A 25923-nucleotide genomic window follows, 5' to 3' on the forward strand; every position below is an offset into this window, starting at 1 on the left:
GTCTTAACTGCTATGCCGAACACCTGTCTCCTGAGCTGGAAGTGAATGGGAATTACTAGAAGAGGACAAAAAAGAAAAGAAAATCCAGTTTATGAAGGCAACATGGGAGGGCACGTTTTTGTCATGGTGTTCATTAAAAAAGGCTGGCTGAAACTGAAGGAGTCAGGGGACTGCCCCAAAGCTAATGGAGTCCTAGGCTGAGTTAGCAGAGGCAGGACATCTAAACCAAGGGAGGGGATGTCCCACCCTGGCTCGTGCTGCTCAGACCCCACCCTGAGAAGCACAGGTGTCCTGGAGATGGGCTGACTGTCCCTTGAAGGGACAGAAAAGAGCAGGTCCCTGGGAGTGGGGCACTGGTCCCCAGACTGTGCAGAGACCCTGGTGCAGAGGGAGCCCTGTGTTTGTGCAGTAGGGGAGGGGTGGTTCTGCTCCATGCCAGGGAGAACCTTCTGTTGGCCTCATTAGGGAACAGTGAGCCCCCGGGGGAAGCACGGGGCAGAGTCACACAGCTGGCCAGACGGGGCAGGGCCATCAGCTTCTGACCCTTTCAAAGTCACAGGCCATCCTGCAAGGCATCACAGCTGCAGGAGTACCGCAGCCTGCTGGCGCGGCCTCGCTGGGCAGGCTGGGGCTGGCTGTGGGCAGCAGTGCATCGGGACGCCGGTCCCTCGTGGTCCCTCGTGGGAATTCTGGGTTAGACAGCCTTGTGTGGGATGAGCTCAGCGCTTCCCTAGACAGTCTCATGGCTTTTCTCAGCAGCTCTCTGAGTGTCAGGGCTGGCACCATCATCCCTTTTGAGGTCTGTTATGGCCATTTTGGGGGTGAGCCAGCAGAGGGAAGTCTGTCTCTCTCTCTCTCTCTGCCTTTTACATAAATACTAAGTAAGAGTCCACTTTAAGGACTGAGGACTACAGTATCCGAGTGTTTTCTGACCTGCCTGAGTCATATCCTGGCCAGTGTGGGGGGTGCGCCTCTCGCCCCCAAGCCCTTAGCACTACCCTGTGCCGCCCTCTTGGTGACCCTCCTCTCTGCTTCCCCTCAGGGCTTCCCAGGAGACATTGGGCCCCCTGGGGACAATGGCCCAGAAGGCATGAAGGTGAGTCCCCACCCAGCACAGCGCCAGGGGCAGGAGCAGTCGGCTCCCTGACTCGCCAACTGTGATGGAGATGGAGGTGCCGCCTCTGAGACCACCTTCTTGTTCTCTTCTCTCCAGGGTAAGCCTGGAGCTCGAGGCCTGCCAGGACCCCCTGGACAGCTGGGGCCCGAGGTGAGACCATCTGGCCCTGTCCCCACACTGCCCTGCTTGGCCCGACTGCCGCCTCCATCCTGCTCTGTCCTGGGTGCTGAAGGCCCAAGTTGCACCCGGAGCCCCTTAGTGGGGACAGTCTGGGGCTGCCTCAGACTTACCTGCCAGATCATCCTTTACTGCTCTGCCCCTGGGGCCCTTCCAGGACCTTCTCTGCCTTGGCCTGGCAGGATGGGTCACCCCATCGTCCTGGGCCTTTCCCAGAGTGGCTGTCACTGCTCATGTGCTCAGTGGCTATTTATCGAAGCCTTGATATGGGAAGGTAGGCATTGTCAGCCCATTTTACAGGTGAAGCCACTGAGACCCAAAGAAATACAAAGACACCGCTGGGTTCCTGAGTTAGTAGCAGGCAGGGTTGTGCAGCTAGTGAGTGGCACGGGGGAACTGGCTCATTTGCTTACTTGGTGCAGGGGATTGAGGGGCCTCTCTGGGCTGAGGGAGCACCTGGACTGTAGGGCACCCCATAGATGCATGAGGCCCCCACGGCTCCCCCCTTCACAGTCCACCTTAGCTCAGGCCCCTGCCTCAGGGGAGGGTGTGGGAGATTCAGAGTCATCCCGACCACAGCCCGGCAGCCGCTGACACGGATCCCTGCTCAGAGCTGCTTCTGGGTCTGGCCAGGTCCCAGCACTGGCTCGGGGCACTGCCACGTGGGGCTGCTTTCCTGGAAGCCGGGGGAGAGGAGTTGGGGGTTGCTCTGGAGGGAGCTCCTTGGTTAGGCCTGGCCTGCCAGGAGGGGCCAGTCTGGGGGTTGCCTGGGCTTGTGGGGGGCCTGGAGACTCCTGTGGGCTAGAAGTGGGACGGGAGCGAGGAGAAGGCGGCGCCGGCCATGCGGTTCTGTCCACACCCCCGTTACCACTCCCAGAAGGCCGTCTATGCCTGCCTCTTACTCACGCCCGTTCTCTCGATCGCTCACTTACCCAGCATCCACTGTCCTGATGATGTCAAAAGGAAGGCATCATTGCTGTTCTCTGGGGACTCCCCTAAAGCCAGGCCGGGGTCGGGGTGGGGGTCTTCTCCACGATGGAGAAACAGATACAGCGAGGCTAAGGTCTGAAGTGAGTAAGTAGCAGAGCCCAGAGCCCAGCCCGTGACTTTGAGCCACAGTAGGAGGCTGTTCCTCACTGTGCACTCGCTGCAAGTGGCGGTGGGGCCTGGCTGCTGGGCCACAGCTCACAACACTCTGTCCCCGGGCAGGGCCGGCAGGTGGGCTTGGTGTGTCCTGGGCTCTCTGTCCAGGAGGGTTCCCCTCTGGCCACCGTCACCCTGCTCACAGGACAGGTCTCTAAGAGCCCCACTGGATTAACTTCTCCTTTTTTCCTTCCTCTCTCTCATGTCTCTAGGGAGATGAGGGCCCCATGGGACCACCAGGGGTCCCGGGCTTGGAGGTGAGTGCCGGGCTGGGGGAGGTGAGGTTTTCTGGAGCCGAGTCAGCTGGGCACAGGCAGGGCAGCATGTGGCCATTGCTCCTGAGAGCAGACATCAGTGAGGCCTCGGCTGGCCACAGGACAGGGACGGGCCCCAGAGGAGAGGGACAGCAGGCAGAAACTTGCCTGCCACTGCCCACCTTCTGTGTTGGCAGTTTCATGGCCACTGTCTAGCTAGGGTTTCCCAGGAAAGGCACTGCTTTTCATGGGTGTACAGAAAGGAGGCAGGTGAGGCTCAGGGAGTGAGGGCTGAGCACAGCATCTCGCAGCCGGGAAGTGGGGCTGCTCTGCCTGGAACCTCAGCTGGATTCTCTGCATTGCTCTGAGCAGCCTTCCGGAAGCTTCTGGCCCCACTCTCATCTTCATCCCAGCCACCATGCAGAACAGCAGCATTCATGAGTCTTTTGGTCTCTGTGCCTCTCTGTAATCTTTTTATTTTTTAAGGATTGATTGATTGATTGATTTGAAAGGCAGAGTTAACAGATTGATTGATCTTCTGTCTGCTGGCTTGCTCCCCAACTGGCTGTAACAGCCATGGCTGGGCCCAGTTAAAGCCAGGAACCTGGAACTCCATCCAGGTCTCCCACAAGCATAACAAGGGCCCCAACACTTGAGCCATCTTCAGCTGCTTTCCCAGGCACATTAGCAGGGAGCTGGATCAGAAGTGGAACAGGCAGGACTCGAAGGGGCACTAATGCGATGGCAGCTACGCGGGCGGCGGCTTAACCGGCTGCATACACCGCCAGCGTACAACTTCCTCTTTATACTCCTACAAATGCCTGAGGATCCAGTGTTTCTGTGTGTATGGTTCTGTCTCTTGATATGAGTCATTGAAACCAATAAATTTCCAATGTGTTTATTAATTCACTGAAAATTAGTAACATACCCGTTTCATGTTAACAAAAATAATGTTTTCACCAAAAATCACTCTAATTTCCAAGGCAAGACAATTGAGTGGAAAGAGTGGCATTGCTTTAGCATCTTTTGCAAATCGCTTTCATGTCTGGCTTAATCGAAGTCAGCTGGACTCAGTCCTGCCTCTGGCTGTGATCTGGGATCCCACGCGTCCCGCAGCCTCTGGAAAACTCCACTTGCACTCCTGGGACTGAGAGTAGCATCTTAGTGTTGTTATGAGAATAGCCTTGACCTTGTAAACCTCCTCCCCAGGCTGCAGGATCAGTAGCGTCAAATCTGTGTTCCCCTGTATCCCTGGGTGTTATAGGCCACACACCTTCCTCCCCCCACCCCTGGAAAGCAGCTGTCCTGTCCTGAATTTCAAAGGAACCGGCCTGGGGAGGCGAGGCCACACAACAGGAGACCCTCCCTGTATTCCAAGACAGCTGGCTGCAAAGTGGCATCAGGGCTGTGTGTCCCAGCCTTCCCAGGGCACTGTGGCTCTCTCCAGCCCATGGAGACCCCGTGCCAGATCCTCCGAACTCCTGGACCCCAGCAAGACTGTGCCTCCCCAACTTCCCTCAGCTCTCTCTCTCTCTCTCTGTTGCAGGGTCAGCCTGGCAGGAAGGGATTTCCTGGGAGGCCTGGTCCAGATGGCTTAAAGGTGAGAGACCTAGTGATGCCTGGGGATGAGAGAATGAAGGGGAGTAGCAGGGGCACAACATAGGAGCACCCGGGGACCAGCCTGAGTCCCGTGCCCAGTTGTGAAAGGAAGGAACAGTTGATTCCTACTTATCACAAAAGTGTTGGTAACAGAGGAGGGGAAAAAAGGACGTAATCTAAGTGTCCAGCGATGGGGGATTTTTCAAGAAATGGGAAGTAGTTGCAGCCACACAAGACAGTGCTACAGAACAGTTTCAAGATGGGAAGCTAGCTGCCCGTGTGCAGCGTGGTGCTGCTGGGAGGAAACAGGAGGGAGATGGAGCCCTGAGCAGGGCTGCATTGCAGAGTGGAGGCTGGACGTGGACAAGGTTATCTCAGGATGGCTGGATAACAGATTTTCACAGTCTTCTCTGACACCCTGTGTTTTCCCCATTGTGTCCAGTAGGTCTGTTTTGCTGTTGTTAACAGGTTGGGTGTTCTTTTTATAAGTTAGCAGAAAGGGCCAGGGTAGAATAGTGATCCCAGCGCATGGGCAGCCTCACGTAATGGTTTTCCAAGGACTCCCCTGGAGGAGTTGGATGTCTCCAGCCATTTGGGGCAAGAGCTTGTTGGGGCAGGCTTGCAGATAGGCAAACCCACAGGAGGCAGAGCCCGGTGAGCCCAGGCTGGCCACAGCTCCCTCCCTTCGAGGGAAGGGCCCAGACGTCTGTCCCAGCCCACCCTCTGGTTTGCATGAGTGTGAGGCTGAACAAGAGGAGCCGCCTGCACCGTGGGCCCGGACTGCTGGCGAGTCTGAGCCCACTTCCTGGCCTCTGAGGTCTCGGCCCTTTTCCCCCAGATGCCAGCAGGAGACCTGTGGCAGGGGTGCTGACAGCCTGGGTGGCTCTATCCCATGCATCTGCTCTCTTCTCCAGTTCATGCTGGAGGATCCCAAGGCAGCTGTGGTCATCTGCGGAGCAGGAATCACCCCAAGCATGGGACCGAGCTGACAGGCCAGGCTGCCAAGAATGAAGCCTGGGAAGAGGCAGAGTGTGCTTCCCTGCTCTACAGCTGGGGAGGCGGAGCCCAGAGCAGAGACAGGACTCACCCTGGACCTGGGGGCAGAGCCCTGGAGGGTCCTTGACAGCCCTAGCTCCCTGCTGCAAAGCAGCCTGGTGCAGCGGGACTGGGTGTTCCATCAGGCAGACCAACATTCCAATTCCAGCTCCTCTCGCTCGCTGTGTGCCCCAGGCAGGTCCTTGCACCTGTCTGGCCCCCACAAAGTGCACTGGGTTGCTGAAGGACCCACGGGAAATGTAAATCAGGGTGCTGGGAGTGCATGACCGTGGTCACGTCGGCCCCAGGGGTTCTGTCCCAGGGCTCTTCCATCCCTGCTGTTTATTTGCAATCTGGAGACAGGCTGCTGGTCGCTCCCCACTGGGGTGGTCACCAAGGCCAGGGGCCCTGGGAGTGCCCAGGCCCTGCCTCCCGTCTCCCACCCCAGTGCATCTTTCTCTTTGTTTCTTTGCAGGGGGAACCAGGCAATCCTGGACGGCCGGGGCCCGTGGGCGAGCAGGTGAGTGAGCCACAGCCTCTGAACCCTTTGTTGAGCACTCAGTGTGTGCCAAGCCCTTCGCCAAGCTCACGCCACGCACTGCCTCACTGAACCTTCAGCACGGCTCCAGAGCAGGGTGATTCTCAGAGACCCACAGTCCTGGCACGAGACGCTGGGAGAGCCGGCTTGGGATGCGGCCGCTGTCCTGGTCGGTGTGCCTATCGGGATGCCGATGGTCAGAGGAACATAACCATGTGCTAGGAGCTCTTGGTCTAGGCATCCCAAAATTATAAAGAAGATGAAATTCGAACCAGTAGCTCTGGCTAGCTGGGAAGCGAGGCCAATGTCTCCCAAAGAACGGAGGCTGCAACCAGTCATTAAAAGGGGGTTTGAGGACGGCAGGCTTCAATTATCCAAGTGCAGAGACGCAATGCTGGGAGCTGGGTAGACACACAGCATCCGTCTCGCTCCCCCACCACTGGGCTCCGAGGTGCAAAGGTGGCAATGTCCCCGCTCCCCCCGAGACCCCTGAAGGGGCTTCCTCAGCAGGAAGGAGGCTGCAGGACGCTCGGGACCCACACCGATCAGTGTGTGCTGCCGTCTGTGGCGTGAGAGTCGCACAGCCTGGGCTTCCTCACCAGGCCTGCAACATCTGTTGGGGGGAAGAAAGGAATTGAAGCCGGGGAGGCCTGGATTTTTGACATCTTTCCAGTGTCATTCGAGCACATTTTGTGGGAAGCCCGGGAGTCTGGAAAGGCTGCGGTGGCCTGGATGTATTTCCTGATTGGAAAAAAAAAAAAAAAACGCAGTGCGATCAGCAAATTCAGTGTCATAGCTATGCTAATGGCGGGGCCCTGGGCTGGGAGGGGATAGATGCTCACCTCCCAGGCCGTGGGCCCCTGCACCTCACGCTGTTGTCCGGGGTCCTAAGCCCAGGGACATCCCTTCACAGAGTAGAATTTTTTTTTTTTTAAAGATTTATGTATTTATTTGAAAGGCAGAGTTACAGAGAGAGGGAGAGACAGAAAGAGGTCTTCCAATTGGCCACAATAGCTGGAGCTGTGCTGATCTGAAGCCAGGAGCCAGGAGCCTCTTCTGGATCTCCCACGTGGATGCAGGGGCCATCTACTGCTTTCCTAGGCCACAGTAGAGAGCTGGATCTGAAATGGAGCAGCTGGGCCTTGAACTGGTGCCCTATGGGATGACGGCACTGCAGGCAGCAGCCTAACCCACTACGCCACAGTGCTGGTCCCCAGAGTAGAATTTTTTAATGCGTAAGATAAAAAGTAAAAGAAAGCAACTATGTTGAAAATAGGGAAATATGTTGAAATGTGACATGCTCTGATATAAGTTTTTTTAAAAAGATTTATTTTGTTTTATTTATGTGAAAGGCAGAATTATATAGAGAGAATGAAAGACAAAGAAAGATCTTCCATCCTCTGGTTTACTCCCTAAATGGCCACCATGGCCAGCGCTGGGCCAGGCTGAAGTCAGGATCTTAGAACTGCAGCTGAGTCTCCCACATGGGTGGCAGGAGCCCAAGCTCTTGGTCCATCATCTGCTGCTTTCCCAAGTGCATTAGCAGGCAGCTGGATCAGAAGCAGAGCAGCTGGAACACCAACCAGTAGAGGATGCCGGCCTTTTACATGGTGGCTCCACCCACCGTGCCACAACACGGGCCCCTGCGTTTCTATATTAACACATTAAGCAGTGATCACAGCAGCCTCAACTGTCAAGTGGTCACAGCCTTAGGGATGTGTTTTGAGATCCGCGGTTTGTTGCTTACACTCATTTTTGCAGGAAATGCTCAATGTCAACAAGAGGATATTGCAAGGCAAATTGTAAATTTTTCTAATTCAAGTTCAAATTCATGGACCCTCTGAATTCTAACCTTAGAGCTTCACAGAGACCCTGGATTCCACCCATGTTGCTATTCCGGGGATCATGGAGAGGAAATGGCTCTTCCAGGGTGACAAGTGGGTGGGACAGAGGCAGAGCTGGGGCCAGCAGCGGGGGAACCCTGCCTGGTTTAGCCTGGGCTCACTTGGTCCGCAGAGGCCCAGGCAGCTGGGACCATACAGAAAGGAGAGGCGCTTTCTGAGCTAGGAATCAGAGCTGGACCCGGTGGCTGACCTGCGGTGCGCTGGGCACCACACTGGCCGTGCCCTTGACCCCTCCCTCTGTGGTCACAGTGTAAAGGGCAGGCATTTCCCACGCATGGCAGAATCAGAGGATACTGGGAAAGAGTTCCCAAGCTCATGCCATGGGACCTCCTTATAGTCATAGTGACAGCTGCATCGACGGGTCACCTGCCGGGTACCAGGCCTGTGCCAGACACTGCCTGCACTGTCACCTGCAGTGCCCTCAACACCCCGTGGCTGTGGGGCTCATTTCCCCCGTGTTGCAGGTGAGGAACCCGGGGCTCTGAGAAGTTAAGCGTCTTGTTCAAGATCTTGCAGGCAGAAGCAAAACTGTTCAAGCCAAGGCTGACACTGAGGTCTGCTGGGCTCCCCAGACCTACCCCCCCCACACACACAAGGGCTGGAAAGCTCCCATCTCCCAAGTGCATTTATCTGCCAGCTGCAGACGCCTGCCTGGCCCTGTCCTAGGTACTGGGGACAAGGCAAGGACCTTGCCTACAGGAAGTTCTGTTGGGGGAGAACTGAGCATGGGAGCCCCTAACCCTGCGTGTGCAGCCAGCGGAGCATGTGCAACCATCTGTGCTGGGGTCCAGCAGAACGTCACATTTGAGAGGGGCAGGGGGATGACAGACCAGCCCCTGTGCAGACCCTGGCCCTCCATCTGCAGGCACTGTGGGCACCAGGCCTGGGGACTCTGAGCCCACCTGTGCAGTGCCCCCTATAGGCAATGGCACCAACTCTGCCCTGTACCTTCTGCCAGCCCAAGTGGAGCCAGCATACCTGTGGCTTTCACAGCAGCTTCTCCCCTTGATCCGCCAGGCGGCAGCCCTCGGCCTCCGGGGCTGGCTTCCCTGGACCATCCATAGCACAGGGTGCCAGGATGTTCCCGGACAGTGCCCCAGGGGGCCTCCGGAGTGGGACGTGGCGGGGGGCAGGGACTGGGCACTTGCTGTATGGTCTTTATTCATTAGGATCCTGTTTGGCTTCTTGTCTGAGGTTTATCACCTGCCTGCGTTCCAGGACCCCGCAGCTCATAAATTTAAAGTAGCTATGAAATTTCTCTTTCTGTGCTCCATCAGGCAGGGGCCTTTTAGCAGAGCAATTTTATTCCCTTTCCTCTGCGTCTTCCAAATGCCTGTCTGCTCCTTTGTGGGAGCCTGGGCCTCTGGCTTAACCCCGTGCCCTTTTGAAATAAACCAGGATGAGATGGGAGAAAGCTAGCATTTATTGGGTGCCTGTATGTGCCGTGCATAACCTCGGATGCTTGGAGCGAGCCCAGCAGGGAGGGAGGGAACTTTGTTATGCCCATTCTGCAGATGAGGCTCAGAGAAGACTCTGGGATTGGTCCAGACTCTGCAAACCCCGAGGCTGAATGACAGCGCTGTAGATAAAGTGCCAGGCACAGGGCTTGTGTAGTCTGTGTTGGTAATACTGCTAGTACCCTGGAAATACCCTCATTGATTTTTTTTTTAATGTAAGCTGTTGCAGAAGTCAGATACCTACTTTGTTATTCTCTGAGACACATTGGCCACGGTTAGCTGGCACGTTACCTTGTACCAGCTCCCTCTCACCTCCTGCTTCACCCCTGCAGGGACTCTTGGGGCAGACCCGGTTCCTCCCATAATGGCAACATGTGTCAGGGTCTCAGGGTGATCTGGGGCCCCCCTCACTGCTTTGGGGGCCTCAAGGCGCAGAGGCAGGTACATGGGCTTTGCAGCCACAGCCGGCGACACAGTCCCAGGCTGGGGCAACCATGCACAGCCGGTCCTGGCTGAAGTTGCCCCTGTCTGGGGGGCAGGAAGCGTGGGTCTCGGGGAACTGGCATCTCCAACCCCTCTTGGGTGCAGCGCAGGTCTCATTTTGCGCTGGCCAGGGTTTGGGTGACAGGAAGCAGATTTTATGGGACAAGTCTGCTTATCCCTCATCTTTCCTAATTCTCCCAGAAATTTTTGGCTGCAAATTTAGGTGCTTCCAAAACTACTTTTGCACTCCTAACCTACACATTTTTTTCAGCAGGGAAAAGGGCGGGGCTTCAACAAGAAATGGCTCCGCCCTCCTGGGAGACTTGTATTAGGCCTCCCACCTCCCCTGTGCCTGGTACCTGCTCAGGGGGACTGCAAGGCAGAGCTGCCCAGAGAGCCCCAGAACACAGAGGCAGGTTGTCACTGTGTGTATGTGCACACGTGTGTGTGCATGTGTGTGTTTCAGAACACAGTTTAGAGGCCTCCACTTCCCACATTTCAACCTGATCTTTTGGCGGAGACTGTCAAGGCATTTCTGCCCCAGCCAGCAGGTTCATTTCCCTCTTTGAAACCGTCCCAGAGGTCCCACAAGATGGGGACAGATGGCGTCTTCCCAGCCATGCTTAAAGGCCGCCTCCCAGCCTGCTTCTGGCACGGGAAGAATGTGTGGCACTCCTGGGGGTGTTGGCAGTGGCCCTACTGCTTGGCTCCAGGATTAGAACCATCTGGCAGAGCAAAGGAAGTCGGGACGGTGCCCAGAAAGAGGCCAGGCGCTCCTCGCCGGCACTGGGCGGGTGGCACCTGGGCCGCCACACTCAAGGGGCAGGAAGACACAGGTGAGGGACACTGAAAACACAGCAACTCCAAGTCACCTTGTTTCCTCTCGCTTTTGCCTCTGTGCCTCCTAGGGACTTATGGGATTCATCGGGCTGGTCGGGGAGCCAGGAATCGTGGGAGAAAAGGTGAGCCATGCTGGGGACCAGATCGTGCCCAGGGTTTCAAGTTTTCCAAGGATGTCCAGATTGAGGCCACTCTCCCTGACATTCCAGACCCTCCATGGGCCCGTGCCCCTTTCCTGGCATCCCCCTGCCCTCCCGACACCACCCTCAATTACAGTCAGACTTTTGTGTGACAACCAACTCATGGGTGTGACTGGGGGCCCCCCGCAGTTGCCTGCTGGTACTGCACAGGGGCGGACGACTGAGGAGGGGACGATTCCTCTGCTATCGAGAGGAAGTGTGAGCTTCTCCTAGGCTGCTTTGTTTCCGTTAACCAACCCCCCCCCCACCAAGCAGCTCTGGTTTGCTAATGAGATGAGTGGGGCCCTGATGGAGGGGTGACTTGCTGAAGGTCACCCAGGTTGTAAGTGACAGAGCTGGGATTTGAATCAAGTTCATCGCGAAGGCCACACTTTGCCTGCCAAGTCACACTGCCTCATCTTGGCTCCAAAGCAGCCAGTTTCCCACCATGGGCCTAAGGGCACCTGCCTGCCTTTGTACGCATTTGTCTGATTCCCAGCACAGCACGGACTCTGTGCCTGGCCCTGTGTGCCACACCAGTGTTAGTCCCATTGATAGCTAGAGCGACTGGGGTCAAGGGAGGCAGCATACCGTCTCATCACACCTGGCCAGCCAGGCTCCACTGTGCTCCACTCTTCATCACTGCTGAGCCCAGACCCTCTGGCTTCTTGAGTTACAGAGAGAAAGGGGGCAAGAGAGGGCAGGAGATTTTCCATCTGCTCGTTCACTCCCCAAATGGCCACAATAACCAAGGCTGGACTAGGCCTAAGCCAAGAGCCTGGAACTCCATCTGGGTCTCCTACGTGGGTGGCAGGAGACTTGGGTCATCTTCCCTGCTTTTCTGGCCGCATTAACTGCGAGCTGGATCAGTTGTGGAGTAGCCGGGATGCAAAGCAGCGCTCATACGGGATGCCAGCGTCCCAGGTGGTGACTCAGCCCGCTGAGCCACAATGCTGGCCCCAACACCCCACCCCACTTCTTTTAAATTTATTTTTTTAAATTTTTTAAAATTTATTTGACAGAGTTAGACAGTGAGGGAGAGAGAGAAACAAAGAGAAAGGTCTTCCTTTTCCGTTGGTTCACCCCCCCAAATGGCCACTATGGCTGGAGCTATGCTGATCCAAAGCCAGGAGCCAGGTGCTTCCTCCTGGTCTCCCATGCGGGTGCAGGGCCCAAGCACCTGGGCCATCCTCCACTGCCTTCCCAGGCCACAGCAGAGAGCTGGACTGGAAGAGGAGCAACCGGGACTAGAACCCGGCGTCCATATGGGATGCCGGCTCCGCAGGTGGAGGATTAACCAAGTGAGCCACAGCGCCAGCCCCTTCTTTTAAATTTAATTTTTTATTTTGAAGTAATTACAGATTGATGAGAAGTTGCAAAAATCCATCCAGGAACGTCCTGTGTACCCTTCACTCCGCTTCCTCCCGCGGTGAAGTCCCGCACAGCTGCAGCCCACCAGCACGCGGCCCCTGGCCCTCCTCACCTCCAGGCTGTTGCCGTATCTTTCCCTGGGCCGGGTCCACTCACCCTACTCTACCACTGCCTCCCTGGATTACTCTTAAGCATCCTTTAGCTGTGGGCTCCAGCCAGACTCCTGTAGGAAGCCCTCCCCTGCAGCCCCTCCCTCTGTGCACCTGCTCCAGACTGCAGCTCTTACGTCATCCCCCTGTGACATGAGTGTCTTGCTCCACACGACCAGTTCTGTCTCTGTTCAGCATGCTTCAAGCAGGGTCTGGCATATGTACTTTTCAGTTAGGAGGATACACAAAAACAGAGCCAGGATTTGAACCCAGAGCAGTTGCTCTGACTTCCACACCCACCATCTTTGCCCTGACCTGATTGTGGAGAGGGAGTGAGCCATGTCCCAGCGTCCCCAGCGTCTCAGATGCCTTCCATGTCTGTTTTTCCTCAGCAAGCCCAGCCCAGGGGATGCCAGGCCCAACAGGGACCATGTGACATGGGTCCAGACCAGAGGGGACATCGGGCCCATCCTGGCCTGGGGATAGACCTGTGGCCAGCTACAGTGGGAGCTGCCCAAGGTCTTGGTGTCCACTGAGTGAAACCCTAGCTCCCCACCTGAGTGCCGTGGCCGTGAGACAGGCAGGAACTTTACACACCTTGGGCAGGTCCTTGTCCCGCCCTTCCCCCACCCTCCACCCCACCCCCGACAGAGGCTGCCACAGCCATGACCTTCCTGTACTGCTGTCTCTGCCACAGGGTGACCGAGGCGTGATGGGGCCTCCAGGGGCACCTGGACCCAAGGGGGCGATGGTAAGGAGTAAGTCTGCATCCTCATCCCTCTCTGTCGCAGCTTCAGGTGACACCCCTGCCCTTCCTGCCCCAGCCATTGGGATGACTCTGGGGAGGCCTGGCTGCTGGCCCCGTGGCCCTGGGCTGGGGCTGAGCCAGCCGAGGTGGGACTGAGGGAGGAAGAGGCACTTCTTTCTGGTGACCTCTCCGTTGTCTTCTTTCTTGGCAGGGTCATCCTGGAACGCCAGGTGGTGTTGGGACACCCGGAGAGCCTGGACCCCCAGTAAGCAAAGCCCTGGGTCCCCTGAACTCAGGCCCATTGCCAAGGGTAGGGGCCGGGGTTGGGACAGATAAGGAGGTCTTGGCCTCAGACAGACCAGGGAACGGATCCGAGCTCCACCGCTCCCTGGCTGTATCTGCAGAGCAGATCATTTTACTTGTGGGAGCCTAAATATTTGCTTATCTAAGAAAAGAGACAGGAAGGGTGGTCGTGACTGTGTGGGCGAAACACAGCCGTGGCTGTTGGCCGCTACTGAACGGTCTTCATCGCTCGAACTTCTTGGGCATCCGTATCATTGCTGCTTTTGTCCTTTGGCTCAGGAACTGCAGGGAAACCTGTGCCTGGGCAGGTGCAGGAGCTGAGGCCCAGCAGCCAGCATGGCAGAAATAATCCCTGCCTGGTGGAGAGAATCCAATAAACCAGGGTTACCTGCAGCTGAGGCAGAAAGACGGCATCTGCTCGGGCCAAAGAGGCTGAGCTCAGAGGAGCAGGGCTGTTTCTAGGCGGCGAGCATGATGGGCAAGGCTGGGAGGCTCGGACATGGGTCAGCTGGGAGCACCCAATGCGGGAGCCCCCTCCCTGCCCCTAAGGCTGCTGAGGACTGGGGGAAGGGTTGTTCTCATTTGGAGCAGGTGGAACTTGCTTGGGGTCTCTCTGCTTCTGCTGATGGGGGGAGGAACCTGGGCAAGGACTCTCACTTCAACCCTGGTCAGGGCTTGGGGCTGGGAACCATTCCAGGGTGGACATCAGGCAGGTGGAAAGTCAGGCTTGATTCCAGGACAGAGCTGCCGGGCGATGAGCTCAGGTTGCCCGAATCCTTGGGGTCTGATGAGAACATGAGAGCATCTGAAGGGTTGTACCCCAAGGAACGCTCACAAAGGTTGCCTGCACCGATCAGGAAGCAAGGCCAGCTCAGATCTCATCTTGTTTGTGCACCTGCTGAGTGCTGGGCATATATGCCCAGGCTTGGAGGTGCAAAATACTAAGAAATGGGTCCTTCCCTTCAGATTCTCCCTGTCCAGAGTGGGTGCAAAGGGCAAACATTCTCTCATTGTTGAAAGACTTGTGCTGAAAGACTTGTACTTCTGTGCCAGGCAACACGGGGTGCCAAGGAGGGGTATGAAGGGACTTGTCCCAGGGGAGAGGCCTGAACGTAAGTAACTGGCATCCAAAGAAGCCAGTGCCAGGCAGCGGGGACCCTGCCATTCCCACGGTTCTTTAGATGCACTGGGAAGTTTGCATCGTTCAGGGTCAGGAGCAGCGTCTGGTGTGGGGAGCAATCCGGACTAGACTAAGTTACTCGAATTAGGACTTATTCTATGCATCTGCTCTCCCACAATATGGCGCTGGGAGAGAAGTAAACAGCTTCCGCACAGCTGCCTCCAGTTCAACCAATTAACTGTAGGACTTGCTCCTGATTGGAGAGCAGCGTACTCAGCCGAGTTGGGATTGGCGGAGGAGGACTATAAAGGAGGAGAGAGACGGCATGCACCAGGAACATCTATGGGGAACATCTAGCTGAAGGAACACCCGTGCAGCCCCCGAGAAAGCCGGCCGGCGGTGTGCCGCTCCCCTGCGGAAGTGGGGAATGTGGCCAGGGGGAACTGCCCTTCCACGGAGGTGGAAGGGATAGTAGCCAACCCGGGAAGAACCAGCAGCAAACCCGGGGAGGGCCGAGCAGACGAAAGAACAGCGCAGGGTCCTGTGTCGTTCCCCCACGAAGACGGGGAGCGACATAATGGTGCCGTGACTCGGATAGGAAACTTAGGACGGATAGCAAACCTAGGAGGGAAGAACTGGGAAAATACCGGAGAGAGAGACTAGCAAACAGCCTAGGGAAAAGCCGGACGAAAAAGGAGCCGGAAGAAGCTATTGAAAGCCTAGGCATAGATTCGGATACGGACTACGGGGGGAAGCTGGGAGAAATCTCTAAGGTCGAAAGCGAAAGTGAAAGCTAGAACAGACAGACTCCGACGCGGACTGTGGGGAGAGGCCAGGAGAAATGAGGGAGGAGTATTGTTGGAGGAAAGTTTGGGGAAACATACCGGGTAGAGAAAAATGTTAGGGAAATTGAAGCCGCGGGGGGCAGGCCGAGGCGGAAACGAAAGCCACTTTGGGATTCTCAAGTTAGCCCGGGAATAGGGGGCGAAAAGTTGAAACTAGAAGCTGAGACGTAAGCCAGATTGGGATCCGTCTGATTAGCCCGGGGAGCAAAGGACGGGAAGCCAGATCGTGGGGCGGAGACGTACGCTGGGTTGAATTCGCCAGGCTAGCCCGGGGAACTTAGATTGAATCCTAGTGGCGGAGACGCAAGCTACGCTGTGTTACTCGCGGAAGCCGCCGCGTGCAGAGAGAGCACGGGGCGTGAATAGATAGGGAACGCTGGCGTAGGCCGTGGTTCAGACGCGAAAGGGTTAAGCGTGGAGACCGCGGACCGCGCAAAGCCGGGAAGCCGCGCAGAGAGGCGCGCGGGCTGAAGCGGCGCAGAGCCGGGAACCCGCCGGCGGGGCGAGGTGCCGGAAAGCCGCAGGGATAAGAGAAACAGAAGTTTGGAAGTGAAGTAAAAGAGAAATGGGAATGCTGGAAGATAGAAGTGAAATGGGAGAGGTAGGAATGCCCGGAGATAGAGAAATAGAGAAAAATAAGGCCTCCCCTCAACATGCCAATTAGAAGGCTTGGATTCGGTCTGCCTGATTTAAGGCGGTAAGCGCCAGCAAAGCTCGACCAGAGTATGAGCTGCAGGTCACCGAAGATAGGCACGAACCAACACTAATAAGTCTCCCCCACAATAAGGCAATGAGAAGGCTTGGATTCGGTTTGCCTGATAGGCCTTGTAAGTCCCCTGCAGGCAGAGCAGAGCATGCGCTGCAGGGCACCGAACACAGGCACGCATCAGCGCCTAAAAACCTCCTCACAACACGGCGAAGAGAGGACCCGGATTCGGTTTTCCTGATTGATAGGACTTGTAAGAGCCTGTGGCAACTCTAGCAAGTGCAGCAGAGTGTGTGCCGCGGGACACCGAAGACAGGCGCGTATCAACGCCAAAAAATAAAAAGAAAGGGGGATCTGTGGGGAGCAATCCGGACTAGACTAAGTTACTCGAATTAGGACTTATTCTATGCATCTGCTCTCCCACAATATGGCGCTGGGAGAGAAGTAAACAGCTTCCGCACAGCTGCCTCCAGTTCAACCAATTAACTGTAGGACTTGCTCCTGATTGGAGAGCAGCGTACTCAGCCGAGTTGGGATTGGCGGAGGAGGACTATAAAGGAGGAGAGAGACGGCATGCACCAGGAACATCTATGGGGAACATCTAGCTGAAGGAACACCCGTGCAGCCCCCGAGAAAGCCGGCCGGCGGTGTGCCGCTCCCCTGCGGAAGTGGGGAATGTGGCCAGGGGGAACTGCCCTTCCACGGAGGTGGAAGGGATAGTAGCCAACCCGGGAAGAACCAGCAGCAAACCCGGGGAGGGCCGAGCAGACGAAAGAACAGCGCAGGGTCCTGTGTCGTTCCCCCACGAAGACGGGGAGCGACAGTCTGGAACTCCGGGTTCCCAGTAACGTGGGGCTTTTTGCCTGTTCATCAGACGGAGGAAAAGCCACGGTGGGCAGGGGCTGGAAGGACTGGCGATGTGCAAGTGGCTCTGTGGGCAGGTCAGAGGAGGAGAGTTTGGGAGTTCCAGCCCTACCAGCCAAGAGGCCGCTGCCCAGCCTCCCTTTTTGGCATTGGAGCCCGTTGGGATGGCAGGTGCCCAGAGTGGGACCGAAACCCAAGTACGACAACCCTTGTGGTCCATCACCAAATTCTGCCTCCTGTGCTTCAGATCTCAGGCTCCTGAAACCTCAGCCTCCCTGGCTGTCTGGTGGGAGGAGAAACTCCTGGACAGGAGTCACTGGGACAAAAGGGAAGGCCAGTGGGACCTGGAGGCTGGTGGGGCATCCAGGCCAGGGCACAGAAGGAAGACACAGGCCTCTTCTGAATCCCTCACCGCCCCGCCTCCACCTCTCCCCATCCCTCCCCACTTCCTCAGTGCTGCCATCTGCTCAATGGGTTCATCAGATGTACTGAAATCAGATGCTTACTGTGGTCAGATCCCAGGGTTGCTGTTGACCCTGCAAGGTACAGCAGGGGCCCGGTCCGTTGGGTCTTGTGGGGTTCCTACTGCCCCTGAAGCTGCTGGAGGAGCAGGCTAGCACAGAGGGCTGTCAAATCCTGGCCCCCCCTGCTTAGGCTGGGTGATGGTTAGCAACACTGTAGCTTCTCCAAGCTTCAATTTCCTCCTCTGTAAGTTAGCAAGGTGTTGGCACCTTCACCGGGAGACTGTCCGTGAGACTGTTAGGAGAAACGCACGGGATGGCGCAGGATGTGGGGCTCCGCAAACTTCCTGCACTGAGAAAGCGCTGTGAAGCCAACCGTAACAGCTGCTTGTTAGATACAGTAATTAACACCATGAGTAGTGAGGCATCACCACGAAAGGAACCTGGTTCCAGCTAATCGATTGGCATTTTAACATCACTTTAACATCCCTGTTCTCCTGTAGCCCCCTGAGGTCAGTCAAGGTGTTTATCCCATTGCAGGGAGCCCCCTTGGACCAGAGCTGGGTTTGGTGTCGTCTGGGCCCCGCCCTGGCTGGGAAGGAGTGCATGGCCACCTCTTCCTGAAGGCTTCCTGTGCCATTATGCCTTCCCAGCAGCTCCAGGAGGCAGGGACTTTTCTTGGCCCCATTTTTTAGGTGGCAAGACTGAGGCCTAGCAAGGTTAAGTAACTTGTCTTAGGTGACGCGGGAAGTAGGTGACGGAGCTGGGATTTGAACACAGGCTCCCTGGTGCAATGAGCTTGCTTCAGAAAGCTCATGGAGCCCGGAATTCAGAGCTAAGTTTTATTTCAATGCAAAAATGTTTGTAATCCATGCAGATTTGTTTTTAATTACGTGCCTATAAATGGACCTCTTCAGGGCCCCTCGTGTGTCTGCATTTCCTTTGCTTCAAAATAAACTCGTCTTGATGCATTTCCCATGAGCTGTGTGCAGTGCCCTGGCACAACCCAGTCTGTCGGCCACTCCGCTGCCTCTAAGTCAAGACTTGGCTGCTGAGGTGTGGCAGACACTCATCACGTGCCCTCGCTCTGGGACCTGGTCCCTGCTCACCCAACCTTCGTGCCCTGCTCCGTCAGGCAGTCAGATCCACCTTTTTATTGGGCTAGGTCGGCACCCATGAGGTCTGCCGGGTGGTGGCACCCCTGGAGGCTGGGGGCGGGGTGGGCAGGGGAGAAGTGGGAGCAGCAGTGTCCCCAGGCCCCCCAGGTGTTGGGCCTCTGTCTGCAGTGTGGCAGACTTCTGACTTACAGGATCCCGCCCTGAGCATCAGTGCTGAGCAGGGAGCCCTGCAGCCATCAGGGGTCCCTGTCCGGTGGATGTCAAGCGGGGCCTGGGACCAGAAGAAGAGAAGTGAGGCAGGCTCTCCACCTTCCTTCTCCTGCCCTTGGGTCTTGATTCATTCATGTATCCTTTGTCCATTCATCAGATCCCTAAGGGCTTGGCACAAAGAGCCAACCCTGCCTGGTCTCCTGACCCCGTCTCCCTTCTCCTTCCTGCAGAAATCCGAGACGACTGGGTGGCTTCCCATCTCTCTGCCCTACCACCCTCCTCCTTGGTCCCCCTCACCTGGCCCCCTCTGCTTCCCACACTTGCCCCAGGGCTGTTCCTGGGGCGGGAGTGCGGTATATTCCCGTGGGCCTCAGGGCCGGGGCTTGGGCCACCGCCTTCCCTGGCCCATGTGGGAGTGAAAGGGAGGAAGAGGGCGCCCAAGGAGCTCTTTGGTTTACAGGGCCGGTGTAGCTTCTACATGTTGGTTTCAGATTAACAGGAAGGATGCGGCTCATCCTGGGGAGCCTTTTTCTGCTACCTGGGCTCCCAGAAAGATCAGGGCCTTCCCCCCCAGGTCACCCAGGGCATGGGCCATGTTCAGGGTGGCGGCCAGTCCCACAGATGGTGCCTGTGGGAGCCAGGGCTGAGGCTACGCGCTCTGCCCCCACACTCCCAGCTCTATGTCGCTCTCGCTTCCTGACAAAGCCTTCTCCACACTCTCTCCTCCCCACAGGGTCCTCCGGGGTCACGAGGCCCGCCAGGCCCCAGGGGCACCAAGGGACGCCGGGTAAGTCAGGCCCGCGCTGGCAGTGGAACCCCCTGCCCGACATCACTCTCTGGGCCCTGGCCCTGCCCGGCGGGGACGTCGGCCACTTTCACAGCACCAGGCGGGGTTCCGGCTCGGTGGGGGCCCCAGCCATCTTTCCAGCCCGTTTCTCAGCCTCAGGCCTTGCCATCCAGTGGGCACAGACAGGTTCTCTGGGTCCGGTGCTTGCTTCATTCACTCATTCCTGTGCCAGCGGTGGTGGATCTACAGAGAGCACAGAGAACAGGACAGAGGTGACCCTTCAGGAGGCCAGAGCATTGGGCAGATGCAGGTGATGCCACACCAGGGTTATCAGCAGGTGGATGGTGGAAGCGCTCGAGCTCAGAGGAGGCCCCTGTCCTGCTGCCCAGGGAAGGCTTTGAGGAGGTAGCAGAGCTGAGCTGATACCCGGTTTGGGGCAGAGAGCCTGGCAGGGGAACTGCACTAAGGTGCGAGAAGAGGTGGCATGTCTAGGGATCCCCATGATCAACAGAGACCCAGAGGAGAGGCACAGGCCAAGATGTAGCAGGAACCAAGCCAGGCAGGGCCCCAGATGCCACAGCTGGGCTCCCGGAGGAGCACTCTACCATAGGGCGCTTTGCACGAGGGCTGGCCTGAGCCCCGTAGAGCCTGAAGCATGGGTGACCAGCAGCACCTACTCTGCCAGGCACTGCCTGTCACGCAGGAGCATCAGGGGCAGAGCTGGGCTCCGAACCTGGGGAGCGTGCCTCCTGCACCTGCTGAGTGTGCCTCCTGCACACACAGAATCCAGCCTCATTTCCAGTCGTGCAGGGAAGGTCTGTGTAATGGTCTCCTGCTGCCAATGGGGCCCGGGTGTCAGGCCAGGCAGTGTTATTACAAACAGGCAGCTCAGGCAACCCAGGCCCGGTAAGTGACCCCACACAGGGGAGTCCATGGCGCTTATTCTCGGGATTGAGTTTCACGTGGATTTCCCCAGACCCAGCTGGCCAGAGCGGTCAACCTGAGATAGAGGGGAGGTAAGGGACACTCCTCCGGCCTGTCAGGGCCTCCCTGTGCCCATGTCTTTTGGTCACTTTGAGTGGGCTGAGGCCCAAGGACAGCTGGGGCCCATTCTGACCCCGTGCATGTGCCCTGTGTCCCAGGAAGCCACAGAACTGGAGGGTGGGCTGTATCGGCCCTGCCCCCATCCCCACCCCTGCCAAACCCACCCTTGCACCCAATGATGGTTTCAAGGATGCATTTCCTGCTGAGACCCAGGCTCTGACCCCATCCGAGTCTCGGAGGCAAACGGCCCCTTTCCCTGCTAGGTTGGGCATGCTCAGCTCTGGGCTTGCCCCGTGCCCTTAGCAAGGGCCTCTGCTCTCTGGGCCTCGGTTCCCCCATTTGTGCTGTGGGGGTCTGCAAGCTTTCCTTCCTCTATGTGAGAGGGGTCCTGCTCCCACTCACCCCCAGCCCTGGAAAGAATGGGCTCTGAGAACTTAAGACCAAGTGGGGACTCCACTCTCCGTAGGGCTATTGAGTAGGGTCTGGCTCCACCTGCCCCAGCCGAAGGCACAGGGGCTTAGGTCAGGCAGGCCTAGGGGCAAGGCTGAGCCTTCCCAGTTGCCGGCTGTGGAAGCTCAGGCCAGTTTCTTAACCTCTCTGAGACTTTTTCCTATCACTTATTTGGGGTAGCTGGCACGGCCCCTTCCAAGGGGTGCCCACGGCTGCATGTTGCTGCTGTGAGCAGGGAGAGAGCTCAGCAGGTCTGGCCTCGCCTCCTGGCTCCTCCCCTTGGGCCTGGGGCCACCCACTGTCACTCCCCGAGCTTCCTGTTGGGCCTCTGCAAAATGGGCCAACAACAGGACCAGCCTGGTGAGATGGCCGCGGGGATTCACTCACTCAATTCAATCACTGTCTTGAGCTTAGTAAGTGCCTCAGGCTGGTGAAGTTTGCCTTTCTTCCTTCTCGTTCCTCTATCCCTTTTCCACAAACTGCTGTGGCTGGCCAGCTTTTCCTCCTCCCGGCCTGGCTGGAGGGCAGCCCCAGCTGTGGCTACAAACTTCTTTCCTTGGGGAGCTCGTATAAGACAGCAGACATGTGCCTCCGAGAGAAACCCAGGCCTGCCTCCAGCAGCATGGCCTGCCCCAGTGCAGCTGGGGAGGGAAGGGGCAGGACTGGGGGACGAGCCGCTGAGTGGCCCAGAGCAAGTGTCAGGGTTTGTAGCTGCCCTGGCCCCTCTCCCTGCACAGGAAGACATGGAGACAAGGGGGCTGGGGGCTGGTCCTGTTTCCCCCACCTCAGTCCCCAGCTTCTCTCTGAGCCCCTGGGGATTGTGGGTCTCCCAGATAGGATGGGGTTTACACAGTTCTTCCCCAACCCAGGCTCCTCCATGCTTTGGCTTGCATATTCCCAGTGATGGGGAGTTCACTCTTTTGCCGATCAACAGTGACAGGCAGTTGTGAAATGAAATAGGCAGAAGCTGACAGAGGTTCAGATTCTAGCTCTTCCTCTTCTTGCTAGCTGTGTGACCATAGACAAGTTCACTGGGTGCCCCCCCCACCCCCCGCTCCACCTGTGGCCCCGGATCAACATGTGACCTGCCAGTGTCCCTGAGAGTCTGAGGTACCCTTTAAAGCTGAGGTGTGGAGGGGCTGTGTTGGGAGCCGCAGGTAGCTGCTCTGTGGAAATTTTGCTTTTGCAGGTTCAGTTGTTAATTCAGAATGTCTTGTTTGATTTGTAAATAACTTTCCCTCATTTAGCTTTCTCTGTCCTCATCTTCACGTCCCCACTCAGACACGTCCCCAGTGCTTTGGTCTGGGGGTGTCACAGGCTGGTCCCTGCAGCTGCCCAGACCCCTGCACAGGATCCCCTGTGACCCCAGCCCAGGCCTCCTCAACCCCTCCAGAACAAACCCCAGCCATGGGGGCAGTGGGAAACCAATGGGGAGTCCCAACTGCTGATGTGCAGGGGGACCTTGGCTGAGACTCGGTGTTCCCATCTGGGCAAGGGGAACAGGAGAGGGACTCCACTAGCCTCTATCTGGGGGTCAGACTGTGCCCCAGGGAGCAGCAGCTTGGTCGCTGGTCCCTGCTGCAAGCCCTGCCCTGGTCCTGCTCTCTCCTCACGTCAGTTCCTTCTCTGAGCTGGGCCATCTAGCTTACACATCTGGCCACCTGCAGAGCCTCCCCAGATCTGCCTCTGTCCCCCCCCCATAGAAGAACAAGGAGCAACAGCAGAGCTTGAAGAGCCATCTGGGTGACTTGGCTACATGTCTCTGCACTCTGGCCCTCAGTCTCCACATCTGCGAGATGGGTTAGCTGGGGGACTCTTGAAACAGGCTTGTTCACGCCTAGCCCCATTCTGCAAGGGCTGGGCCTCCAGCCAAGTCCGCCCCTCCTGTGCCGCATGCAGAGCTATCTCAGCAGGTGTTGCATAGGTGACCTGCCTCAGGTGGCAGGTGCGTGGGAAGAGGGAGGATACTGGGCCCCAGGCTGTGCAGAGAGAGACCCAGGGCGCTGGGCAGCCCTGCCTTTTTGGTTCTTAGCCCGAGGGAGACCCCTGCTGTCCACTGTGCTAGTCCTTTCTTCCTGTTCCAGGGCCCCCGAGGACCAGATGGACCAACTGGGGAGCAGGGGTCCAGGGGCCTGAAGGTACCAGCCCCCACACCCTGCCTTTCCTCATGCCTCCCGTGCTGGGTCAGGAGTCTGAGCACCAGGACCCTCAAAGCCCCACCAGGCTGCTGAGAGCTGGGCCTACCTCTGGCTGCCCCATGGACGGAAAAGTCTTCTGTGTACCTGGAGGCTATGGCGAGCCACACCCCATGGGGCGGGGCTCAGTGTTCCCACCTGCACAGAGGGGAGAGGGTGCATGCTGTGGTCTCGTGGGTCCCTTTTTGGGGAGTGGTCCTCCTAAGCATGGTCTCCCTCCTTCACGTGCTCTGCTTCCTGCAGGGTCCTCCAGGACCACAGGGCAGACCGGGCCAGCCTGGACAGCAGGTAGGTCAGGCCAAGGCCAAGCTCACTAGCCCCCTCCCCACCCCTGCCTTGTGCACCTCTAAGGACCTCCAAATCTGCTTCCAGGGTGCGGCTGGAGAGCGAGGCTACTCGGGCGCACGAGGCTTCCCTGTGAGTCCTGCCAGTTCGTGAAATTCCCTCTGCGGGGGACTTTGGGGTGGGGTGAGGAAGCTGCAGGGTCCTAGCTGCCCATCCCTGCACTGAAGCCCCTCCAGTACCCCCCTCCCCTGTGGGAGTGGGCTGGGCCCCTAGTCCATTGTGGCGGCCACCCTGAGCTCACAGGGTCAGGCAGATGCAGACGGCTGCGGAGGGACCCAGTCACCTTTGTCTTTCTCCACAGGGCATCCCAGGCCCCTCCGGCCCGCCTGGCACCAAGGGCCTCCCTGGAGAACCGGTATGCATCTTTTTTCCTTCTTCTTGGGACTTTTGCCCAGGCAAGCTGGCCTCAGCTGGCCCACCCACCCAGGGTAGGGGCCAGGTACTCAGACATGGAGATGAGTGAGCAAGGGCTGGGCCTTGGGCAGGTGGCTGGGGCCCTGGCTGGGGGGCTGTGGGTCTGAGTCCCAGCCTGCTTGCTTTCCGACCTGTTTTCCCACGGGGAAAATGGAACAGTTGTCCCCCACCGGCCGCTCTGTTGTGAAGATGAAATGAGAAAATGTACAGAGAGTGCTTCGCCAAGGCAGGACTGAAGGAGGGTGCAATGGAGGAAGATAAAAGCTGTCAGCTTCCAGAGGGCAGGGGGAGGTCACAGGCCAACAGCACAACAAGGAGCCATGGAAAGGCTTGGGCCCTGGCCCTGGGGGGGCCGTATCAGTGGTGCCTCTTATCCCCACCCTGGGAAGGAAGGACTTGGGGGTCAGCCCAGGTGTCGGGGAGCCCTGTGTAGAAGCTGCTGGAGACAACAGGGAGAGGACAGAACTCAAGGGGCTTGGTGGATGGATCCCAGGTCACTGCAGGTGGTGGGCAGGGGCCTCCCACACCCTGGGCCACTGCTGTATTCACTCCCACGTCTAGAGGCCCAGGAATCGCCCGTGAACCCTGGGTGGGCTGGGGGCTCTCAGAGGTGGACCTGAGATGAAAGGAGCCAGAGTGAGGCAGGCTGGAGAGCAGGAGGGTCCTGGGCAGGAGAGGCTGCAGGGTTTCACCCTGGTGACTAGCAAGGCGCAGGTCTGCTATTGGGATGCAGTGCGGGGCCAGGTGAGGCGGGCGCTGCAGGCTCAGGCCCTGGGTGCAGGCTGCACAGTCCCTGGTTCTGCAGGTCTCTCCCTTACCACCTTCTACCCTGACCCCCCAAAGTGGCTGCTTAGCCTCAGACCCCAAAGAATTCCCAGACTGCCTTCTCCCAACTGCCTGTGTGTCTGTGTGTCTTCCAGGGCCCTCAGGGACCCCAGGGGCCAGTAGGCCCTCTGGGAGAGATGGGACCCAAGGTGAGTGGTAAGAGACCCCCATTTGTTGCCGTTGCTCCTGCAGATGCCCGGGTCCCTGTGTGCCCTTCCCTGCCCTCACTTGGGAACTGCAGAGAAGGGAGGGTGAACATGCGGGCAGAGAAGGTAGAACTGGGTGCGGGGAGCAGGATGCAGGGGTGCAGGGGCCCTTGAGGGGGGCAGCCGGGGCTCTTCACGCATCCCTAAAAGCAGCAATGCCCCTATTTCTACCCCTCCTGGCACTTGGCCTAGCGCCACCCCGCTGGGGGCCACTCACAAGGACTTGGAAAGGGTCCCCGATGCCTGGGCCTTATCCCCAGGACGAAAGCAGGCCTCAGGGTGTGTGCAAAGCCCCGTGCCAGTGGGGCTAACTCAGGACCTCTCCCGCCCTGGCCACCCTGGCCATGCCAGCTCAGCCACACAGAGCAGGGCTGGAGGCAGCATCATTGGGCTTCCTCGCCGGCCCTACGTGAATGTGGCGTCTTCCTCCCTGTGCTTGCCCAGGGCTCCCGCTGTGGTCAACCACACTCGTGTGGGAGGGAAAGGGTTCCAGCCACTGTCGCCGGGCGGTCCTGAGGCTCTGCCAGCCTGGACCTGACCGCCCCCCTGCCCCCCTAGTCCCAGCTCCAGGTTCTGAGAAGCTGCAGCCTGGCTCGCTTGCCTCCTGCTGGTGACCACAGGCGCACTGTTTGCCCTCTCCTATCCCCCTCACATCCAGCCAGGGGCCAGGCTTTGCCCTAGGAGGGACCCATGGCATTTTCTTTTAGGGGCCGCCGGGTGCAGTGGGAGAACCAGGCCTTCCTGGGGAAGCCGGGATGAAGGTGAGCGGGATGAGAGCAGAGAAAAATGACTTGTTGAAACCGGCTCCCAGCTGGCGGCCGTGTCCTCCCTGCGAAGGAGAAATGGGCCTTTCTTGTGCCAGGATAATGGGTTCTCTGTGCTCCTGGCCAGGGGAGTGGGGGCCCTGGCCGTGGCCACCGTCGAGTGTCCAGCTGGGCCCGGGGCCCCCACCCCTGCCCCCTGCCTGCTGCTGTTTTCCCTGGCACCTGCCCCCGCCTCCACGCTGGGGCAGCCGTCCCTCCTGGCCTCAGGCGAT

At 58.0% G+C, this 25923-nt stretch overlaps 1 protein-coding gene across 10 annotated transcripts in view; it reads left to right on the top strand.

The window, feature by feature from the left end:
• COL27A1 (collagen type XXVII alpha 1 chain) overlaps positions 1 to 25923 on the top strand; it is a 133823-nt gene that overhangs the window by 72339 nt on the left and 35561 nt on the right. For 8 of the 10 annotated variants that reach the window (XR_016224973.1, XM_089319611.1, XM_051842708.3 and 5 more), the window contains 15 exons: positions 1043 to 1096; positions 1214 to 1267; positions 2650 to 2694; positions 4238 to 4291; positions 5801 to 5845; positions 10616 to 10669; positions 12944 to 12997; positions 13206 to 13259; positions 19355 to 19408; positions 22987 to 23040; positions 23341 to 23385; positions 23470 to 23514; positions 23744 to 23797; positions 24777 to 24830; positions 25595 to 25648. Coding sequence is in view for 8 of the 10 variants with exons in the window: in XM_089319611.1 (XP_089175737.1) it covers positions 1043 to 1096; positions 1214 to 1267; positions 2650 to 2694; positions 4238 to 4291; positions 5801 to 5845; positions 10616 to 10669; positions 12944 to 12997; positions 13206 to 13259; positions 19355 to 19408; positions 22987 to 23040; positions 23341 to 23385; positions 23470 to 23514; positions 23744 to 23797; positions 24777 to 24830; positions 25595 to 25648 (774 nt within the window). In the remaining 2 variants the exon portion in view is untranslated. Of the gene's footprint in view, positions 1 to 1042; positions 1097 to 1213; positions 1268 to 2649; positions 2695 to 4237; positions 4292 to 5800; positions 5846 to 10615; positions 10670 to 12943; positions 13005 to 13205; positions 13260 to 19354; positions 19409 to 22986; positions 23041 to 23340; positions 23386 to 23469; positions 23515 to 23743; positions 23798 to 24776; positions 24831 to 24873; positions 24972 to 25594; positions 25649 to 25923 lie in introns of those variants that run through there. The other 2 variants (XR_016224974.1, XM_089319630.1) reach the window with 2 other exon arrangements.

Source organism: Oryctolagus cuniculus, chromosome 1, assembly GCF_051225735.1.
Source record: "Oryctolagus cuniculus isolate XC-2025 breed Fujian yellow rabbit chromosome 1, ASM5122573v1, whole genome shotgun sequence".
In the NCBI taxonomy this organism is placed as follows: Eukaryota; Metazoa; Chordata; class Mammalia; order Lagomorpha; family Leporidae; genus Oryctolagus; species Oryctolagus cuniculus.